Genomic DNA, 8,625 nt, shown 5'->3' on the forward strand with positions numbered 1-8,625 from the left:
CCCCCCCCAGAACCATGGCCTCTCCCCATGCGCAGAGACCTTCTCTCCCAAGACGGCGGGGATATTTACCACCCCCACCCGGACCGCGTAGTGCTCTGCCAGAACAGGTCATTGACACCATTCAGAGCGCAAGGGCCCTGTCCACCCGCTCTCTTTACAGCAGAAAGTGACGGGTTTTTTAAGGAGTGGTGAGAACGTAGGGATACATTCCCTTTTCAGTGTTCTGTGGTGGACCTGCTGTGTTTCTTTCAGAATCTGATGGATGAAGGGAAAGCTTTCTCCACAATTAAGATGTACTTGGCTGCTGTCTCAGCCTGCCAGGTGGGTTTTAGGGATAAGCCTGCAGGGCAACATCCCTTAGTTTGTCGTTTCATGAAAGGGGCACGCCGCAAGCTCCTAGTTTCTCTACGGAACTTCTCATCGCCCATTTGAGCCTATGGAGATTTGTCTCTCTTAAAACAGCTTTGCTCTTGGCTTTAACCACTGCAAAGTGAGTGAGTGACTTACAGGTTTGGTTTGTTCAGCCAGCCTGTATGCAGTGTGCCCCAGGGCTCTCTAAAGTCTGTTTGCAGCCCAACCCAGCGTTTGTGCCTAAGGTGGTGGAGTCAGCCTACAGGTGCCCCTCAGTGGAGCTCTGGGCTTTCCACCCACCTCTGGCTTCACATGCTACGCCCTGTCCGGGCCCTGCACATGCAGGTGACTCGGACGGCTGTGTTCAGAAAAGCAGATCAGCTGTTTGTGTCCTGGGCTACTCCCCACAGGGGTAAGCCTTTGTCCCTCCAGAGGCTGTCCCACTGGATTGTGGAGGCCATATTTGTGGCCTATGAGTGTAAAGGTTGGCAGGCCCCTCAGGGTCTGAGAACTCATTCAAGAGGCATGGGCCCTTTTCAGGGGTGTTTCAATGGCAGAAAAAAAACATACAAAAAACATTGCAACTTTTATCGCAATTCTTTTACAAAAGCTCCTGCAACATCAGGCATTTTGGGCTCAAAAAAAAGGTTGTACTATAAAATTGATCGCAAACTATTTTGATAATCCATTAACCAGTTGGATTCATTTCTAATGAAAAATAGTTAAAATCCTCTTAGTCCAGCTTGTTAAATATGAATGTGTTCTCTCTGTGACAGTAAACTGAATATCTTTTAGTAGTGGACAAAACGAGACATTTGAGGACGTCAGCTTGGGTCTAGGAAATGCGGATCCACATTTTTCCAAATTTTCTGACATTTTAGAGACCAATCATCTGATCTATTCATCAAAATGATAATCAACAGATTAATCGACAATGCAGTAAAGTGAGGCAGGCTGTTCTGAGACGGGCTGTTCTAGCTCTTCTATTTGCCTTTACCACTTATCATATCCACATTACTAATTAGTTATCAAAAATCTCATTGTGTACATATTTTCTCAAAGCACATGTCGCAATATCGATGGTGATATTTGATTTTCTGTAATGTGATGTTGCTGCAGGGCATCGTGGCTCTTGCAGTGTCACCATGGGTCATCATTGCGTTGACTGTTGATGTTTTTCAGGTGGTAATGTCCTCATACTGAACACATGGGGCGAGCAGGCGGGCCCTCACATGCAGGCTCTGCACTTCAGCTTCGCAGCCGGGGCCTTTGTGTCTCCGATCATCGCCAAGCTGCTGTTTGGGCCCGACAGCAACAGCAGCGCAGCTTTAATAGCAACCAGCTCGACACCTCCTGTCACCACAGAACCAATCAGCAAAACCCCTGATCCACACACCTTCTTCCACAACATCCACAGCAGGACCACCACCTTTAAATCCATGTGGGCTTACATTGTGATCGGCTCTTTTGTCTTTCTCGTCTCCCTCCTCTTCCTCATCCTCTACTGTCGCAGCAGCGCGTCACGCGACAAAGCCCCCTTGTCCTCGGGAAAGCCTCTGGTGGCCAAACATCACATGGCTCTCGTTGTCCTGCTCTTCTTCTTCTTTTTTGCTTATGTGGGTGCTGAGGTTGCATACGGCTCATTCATCTTCACCTTTGCCAAGGACTATGCCCACATGCCCCAGTCCCAGGCTGCAGGGCTCAACTCGTTGTTCTGGGGGACGTTTGCTGCCTGCAGGGGGTTGGCCATCTTCTTTGCGGCCTGCATGTACCCGGGTGCCATGATTCTGCTCAGCCTGGTGGGCTCCACCCTGTCCTCTTTGCTGCTCTGCCTCTTCAGCAAGGAGAACGTGGCCCTGTGGGTTTGCTCGGGTCTGTACGGCGCCTCCATGGCCACCACCTTCCCCAGCGGCATCTCCTGGCTGGAGCAGTACACCACAGTGACCGCCCACACGGCGGCAGCTTTCGTGGTGGGGGCAGCGTTGGGGGAGATGGTGCTTCCCGCTCTTGTAGGCTTCCTGCTGGGGAAGTTCCCCAACCAACCCTTGCTCATGTACCTGTCGCTCATCACCGCCACCTTCACCTCCATCCTCTTCCCGGTCATGTACAAGCTAGCCTCTGCCCCCAGCGGCCAGACCAGGAAGCCCCGCGTCAGGGGCCGGCGAGAAGCCGACGACAGCGAATACCGCCAAGCGCTGCTGGATTCAGGCGCCAACGAAGAGGAAGAGGAAGAGGAGGAGGATCAGGACAACGAGGATCAGTGCAACGACGCAGACTTTGAGGTCATTGAAATGGATGACACGACCAGTCTCATCAGTTCACCCAGCAAGGCACCCACTCCTCCTGACGTCACTGGTCTAACAGGGAACTCGGCTGCCTCCAACAGCCAGGCAACGGGGCCTGCAGGTGGAGCCTCTGTCTAAGACACTATGTCCCTGGTAGGAGACTCCCCCAGACGCAAACTACTGCTCTCTCTGGACAGAGAGAAGTGAGACTGAAACCTCCTGCTGCTCTCTCACTGAACACTAAAAGAGCCATGTCTCTGCCCATTTGTTGTTCTTGAACAGTTGATGATTAACTGTGCAGTGAATGCAGCGCTGACTACTGACCGACACCTGTGCAGCTTAGAAACCATCCATACCGTGTGCCCAGTGACACACTTCTCCTGGACGATGAAGGATCAGATTTAGAACTGTACTGCTACACTACAGATTGGTTTAAATACGCCATTGCTCCCCTCCACCGGGAGGTCAGTGAGCTGGAGAACAGGTCCCTGCTGGTAGGATACGGTGCCTTGCTTGGGGAAACATGAGCAAAGTGAATGAGATGAACCAGGTATGCTCTTTCTTCATCAGCCCACCCTGCTGCCTAAAATAGATGTTTTTAAAAATGTAAATTTATTTTTGAGCGATTGCAGTGAACAGCAGCAGGACATGTGTGTAATAGTTGTATAATTTGAAAGTTGTTTTTGATGATGCACTTTAGTAGTTTTTTTTTTTTTGTCATGTAATGTGCTAATCTCTAAATCACGTGTTGTCACTGCGAATCATTGACAGAAGGCATTTTAATACATTGACTTTTTATTATATCAATCTCAAACCTCCACCCACAGCAATGTCCATTAAAAACAAACAAAAAAAACACCTTTATTATTTTTTACATTTATACAAATACACAGATTCTGTGTACAGCTGTATGGAGAATTGAAGATTGGTTCTTGACATGGTTTGATGACTTTTTTGCTCACAAAACCATATATGCACTGGGAAACAATAGACCATGACATAAATTATCAAAATACAGTATTGCAACAGTCCCAGATTTTTTAGAGAAACTTAGTTTTCAGTTTACACACTCTGTAGATTATGAACATCAATACAATCAAGAAATATGAAAAATGGCATCCTTAAAAAGACTTCATTAAACAGATTTGATTGCATTCATGGCCGGAGCTGTAGTTCTTTTAATGATAATGCACAGTGAGATTATAGAAGGAGCTATACAGGAACTATTTTACAAAAAGACTGCAGTCGATATAAAAATGAAGAGAAGTCAATTAGTGGTTTGTCTTGAGATTTGACTTTAAACTGCTACAGCGGGTACAAGATACAACAAGTCATCCTCGATCGGACTGCGCTTAGTTCCAGGACAGGCCGTCTGCCGCTGTGTCTCCAAAGACATCAGCTTCACTCAGCCTGTAGCAGCTTATGGAGATGGCAGCAAACAAGCATGAAGACACACACACACGAGCCCTGGGTGGGGGGTGAGGTTGCACTCCCCACAGGAGGCTCAAAGCAGACAGTCTGCACAGAGAAACACTTGTTTTAACAAATAACAGTTACAAGACAGAATGGAAACCCAGCAGGGTTCAATCGAAGCACCATTGTTATTACTATTACAACTGAGTGGACAATCTAACACTGAGATGAGGGGTGGGGGACAGCGATTAGCACCAAATCAGCGGGGAGCTCCAGGGTTCAGGAGCCAATCAGAACTGCTCCAGCAGCTGTCGGAGGTAGGGGGCCTTGGAGAGCTGTCTGTTGACCTGGGACAGCTTGTAGAGGGTGGGACAGTCCAGTGACACGCAGGACACCTGGCGCTCTGCACAGCCGCTACAGTTTCTACAGATCTGGACACACACACACGAATATTAGACTCCTGAGGCGAGGCTACATTTACCATGCTCTTTATTTACACTAGCTAAGTTTCCATCCACTTGTCAATCAAATTATCTCAAGTTCGGTTAAAAAAAAAAAACCCGAATAAAGCTGGTAAAAGCGGGTTTCCATCCAACGGCTTTAAAGCGAATACAAACCTGTGGTAATGACGTCACATGCTGTTTTGCGATCAAATTTATTTGAGACATTTTAAGGCGTTTCCATTCATTTTTGCAATGAATCACAAAACATTCAACAAACATTTGCAAACAAAGTTTTTCTAGACAAAATGGATTACCAACAAATGATCAATATTGCCCAAGTTGTAATAGTGCTTATGTGCCAGCTGATAGCAGCATATCAAGCTAGAATAATAAAACAACGACACTATCAACACATCACTATGATGATGCAACTTTGCTTTTATTTTCCCCCAACTATCATTCCACTAAGTTCTCACTAGGGCTGAACAACTTATCGTTTTTGAATAAAAATTGTGATTTGAAATAATATGATTAGCTAATCGTGAAGACCGCATAAATCAAATGTGAAATATTTACTTTGATTTCATTTAACTTTATTTCCCCTTTCATTATTATATTTACAGTTTTTCTCACAAGATAAATACATATCACAGATTGTTTGCAAAAATGCCATTTTATGTGGATTTTTCATTTATTTGTTATTACTTTATTTAAGGTGATCGTGCAGTATGTGGCAAAAATAAATAAACCGCAAATCAAATCGTAATCGCATCTGGCAGGAAAATTGCAGTTACATTCTATCCCCCCCCAAATCGTTCAGCCCTGTCTGAATGCCCCCCCCTCCTTCTCTTACCTTCAACAGCTGGTCTTGCTGACTCTCCCACTGTCTCATGTCCTGGTAGAGTGTCACGGCGACTCGCTGCGGCTCAGCGCGGCACTGCGAGCACACGCCCAGCTGGGTCAGCTCGTCACACACTGGGCAATGGAGCGTGGTGAAGTACTGGGAAATGGTTCCCTTCCTTCCCACTTCCTCTCCGCCCACCGCCGAGGAGCAGGACGCCTTCTGGATCTGGGTGTGGAGACATGAAGAGTATTCGTATGATGACAAAACAAGTCTGAATGCATTTTACTGTCCAACATTTTCAGGGTTATGCAGTAGATGACAACCACAGCCTCATCACTGAAAAGTTAGATCAAACTGTAAAATTGCATTTAATCTAGGGCTGGGTATCACCAATGATTTCCCAAATTGATCACATTTCCGATTTGGTTCAATATCAATTAGGTTAGGGACATTCTAGTTCCAATACCAATTTTACTTAGATATAAACACAGTCAACTTCTGCTGTAAATTGTACAAGCAAAAAGCAACCCTCTAATATTTGTTAAAATGCACCAGGTTAATGTTTGCATTAGGAATTTACTCCCCAAAAGGTTGTTTAAAACGCTTTTAACCTAACAGGACTAACATGACAGTCAATGCAACTGTCGACCACAGCCAGTGAGTAGAAGAGTGGAAAACAACCATAACACCACACCATTGTAAACAATGAAAAAAGCTCCTCTGACAAATTGACCTTAAATACCTGTGGTCTTCACAGGTAAAAGGTGACGAGCCAGGTACATGGCATCATGAGTCATTACAGCGGCCTCCTTAAGTCAGATGTCAGATCACTCAAACATATATTGGTTTATATATTGGAGAATCAATTATTTTAACCCAGCCCTCATTCTATCATTGGTCATTCCGAATTTGATCAGCTCTCAGCTCCACCAGCAGGTGGCATGTGTGCTCGCCACAGTCTCATTCCATCCTCCGCAGGAAGCACACAGCCGTTTCCCTTCATCCTTTGTTCTTGCTCCTCTAAATACACTGAAGGAAAGTTTGCTTTTATTTTGACAGGAGGGTAAGCAACAGACCAATAAAATCATCAATCAGTAAGCTGATCAGTCAAATATAGACGATAATTCATTTTCCAAACTCAAGCACATTTAGGTTTTACTGTGTCTTTTGATCCTTTTACACTGAAGGTTTTCTCATATAGATAATTAATTATCACCATCAGTAATTTGCATTGCTACTAAACTGCAGCTCAGATAGAAATCACGCTGGCTGCTCATTTCCTGAAAATGTATCATAGAAACTAGTGTGCGTCTCACCCTGGGGAGCTCCTGGTACCAGCTGAACACATCCACTCCGATCAGCTGGAACATGCGGCCCAGTGGCGGCAGGATCTGCTTGGTGATGTAGTAGGTGGCGTTGATGCGGAGGCCGGGGTCCTGCAGCACCTCCATGGGCCGACGCACCAGCTGGATGAGGGGCACGCCGGGCATCCCGTACACTATCACATAGGGCACTCGCTCGCCCACGCGGGGCTCCAGGCGACGGTCGTACGCCATCATACGCCTGAGCCAAACCAAAAGATACCAAACTTGACATCACTGTTGGACTCTGTTGTAACGCTGTTAAATATCGTCCTACATCATTTCATATCAAGTCAGCGACACGGACAATCAACCTGACAAATACATGAGATAAACCAATGAGTGCTAATGAATGAGGCTGAATATTTCCCTTTTACCCATGCCTCTGAAATCTCATTTTTTCCCCCCCACCCATTAAGAGCTGGGTTGCCTAGCAACAGACTCAGGTACTGTACATACAGGGTGGTGCAGCCAGACAATGAGCACTGTGGGGAGGGAGTAATTGGAGTCCCACTGACTACTGTAACTGTAGCTGACCGCAAGCTCTTGTGCCTCTGCGTACACACACACACACACACACACACACACACACACACACCACAACACACACACCACACACACACACACACACACACACACACACACACACACACACACACACACACACACACACACACACACACACACACACACACACACACACACACACACACACACACACACACACACACACACCACACACACACACCACACACACACACACACACACACACACACACACACGTCTTCTAAGGTGGCGTTTGTATGTGGATGTTCTGCAAATGGCCACTGAAACTGTGCTTCCAAACACACACACACACACACACACACACCTGGTGAGCTCCAGGGCAGGCACGCAGGCTCCGGGCCGGTATGATGTGCTGCCCCGGTACTCTTTGGCAAAGGTCAGGTCCTGCATGCTGGCCCGGCCGTCCAGAATCTTCACGCACTGATGCTGCACGAACTGCTTCACCTGGCTGATGTCCCGAGTCTCAAACAGCAGCTTAATGGACCGCTGCAGAATCTGGAGAACACACATTGACATGACAGATGAGAAGAGGAGAAACTTGAGACGACCAAAAAAGGAGGCAGGATTCATACCAAATATAACAAAAGCACAAATACAAGAGTGACCTGCTGTTAAATCCCATACATGAATACATGTCCATGAGCAGACAGGGCCCTTTAGCCTGACCGACACGCGGGAAGAATACTGGCACGGCAGTGTTTGGCGTAGAGCACAGTGAAACGAGGGGGGGGGGTCAGTTTGCCTGTTACCTTGGAAACAGCGGGGCAGCTGTCACGGCGCACTGTCTCGATCCCTTTGGCGTCAAACACGGGCTCCTTTTGGTCGAGGCTCTCGTACATGTACCCCACGTAGCGCTTCTTTGTCTGTAACACGCAGGGCAGGTACACCTGGGAAAACACACACACACACAATTACCTCTAAATGTTGGCACAAATCAAAATGCACAGATATTGTGTGTATGTGTGGGTGTGTTGGAAGCACCACCTTCTCAAACTTGAGCTTGACGGGCTTGGGGTTGGTTGCAGTCACTGCCTCAGCGATCTCGTTGCCGATCTTGAAGGCCTGCTCTTTGGTGGCTCCCTTCAGCAAAACAAACATGCTGCAAACACACACAGACACACACGCAGCCCTTAGTACGGCAGTCCATCTGTGCTGTGGGTCACCATCACTTCAGTCACTTCCTATCAGTGCTCCAAACATTCATTAGCTGTGGTGGCGTGGAGGTTGGTGCTGACCATGAACCACGGCGTCCCTCGTATCTCTGCCCCCTCATTTACTACCACCTCTGTGGTACGCTGTCACATAAAGGCATACGAATAACCCTACAAATATTTTTGAAAAGCTGAGGGAAGCAGGCCAT

The 8,625-nt window shown here is 47.0% G+C and overlaps 2 protein-coding genes across 4 annotated transcripts in view; one reads left to right on the plus strand and one right to left on the minus strand.

Moving 5' to 3' along the window:
- Positions 1 to 3,491, plus strand: part of mfsd4b (major facilitator superfamily domain containing 4B) — a 12,869-nt gene extending 9,378 nt beyond the window's left edge. Inside the window, 1 exon segment of the mRNA XM_032542433.1 lies at positions 1,534 to 3,491. Coding sequence (XP_032398324.1) covers positions 1,534 to 2,774 — 1,241 coding nt within the window. The 3' untranslated portion in view covers positions 2,775 to 3,491.
- A 12-nt stretch (positions 3,492 to 3,503) lies between these two features.
- Positions 3,504 to 8,625, minus strand: part of rev3l (REV3 like, DNA directed polymerase zeta catalytic subunit) — a 90,105-nt gene continuing 84,983 nt past the window's right edge. For 2 of the 3 annotated variants that reach the window (XM_032542422.1, XM_032542421.1), the window contains exons 27-32: positions 8,250 to 8,364; positions 8,015 to 8,152; positions 7,570 to 7,760; positions 6,653 to 6,899; positions 5,346 to 5,561; positions 3,504 to 4,480 (exon numbers count right to left, since the gene is read on the minus strand). In XM_032542422.1, coding sequence (XP_032398313.1) covers positions 4,340 to 4,480; positions 5,346 to 5,561; positions 6,653 to 6,899; positions 7,570 to 7,760; positions 8,015 to 8,152; positions 8,250 to 8,364 — 1,048 coding nt within the window. In that variant the 3' untranslated portion in view covers positions 3,504 to 4,339. Of the gene's footprint in view, positions 4,481 to 5,345; positions 5,562 to 6,281; positions 6,366 to 6,652; positions 6,900 to 7,569; positions 7,761 to 8,014; positions 8,153 to 8,249; positions 8,365 to 8,625 lie in introns of those variants that run through there. The other variant, XM_032542423.1, reaches the window with a different exon arrangement.

The sequence above is a fragment of the Etheostoma spectabile genome, chromosome 18 (genome assembly GCF_008692095.1).
Source record: "Etheostoma spectabile isolate EspeVRDwgs_2016 chromosome 18, UIUC_Espe_1.0, whole genome shotgun sequence".
NCBI lineage: Eukaryota > Metazoa > Chordata > Actinopteri > Perciformes > Percidae > Etheostoma > Etheostoma spectabile.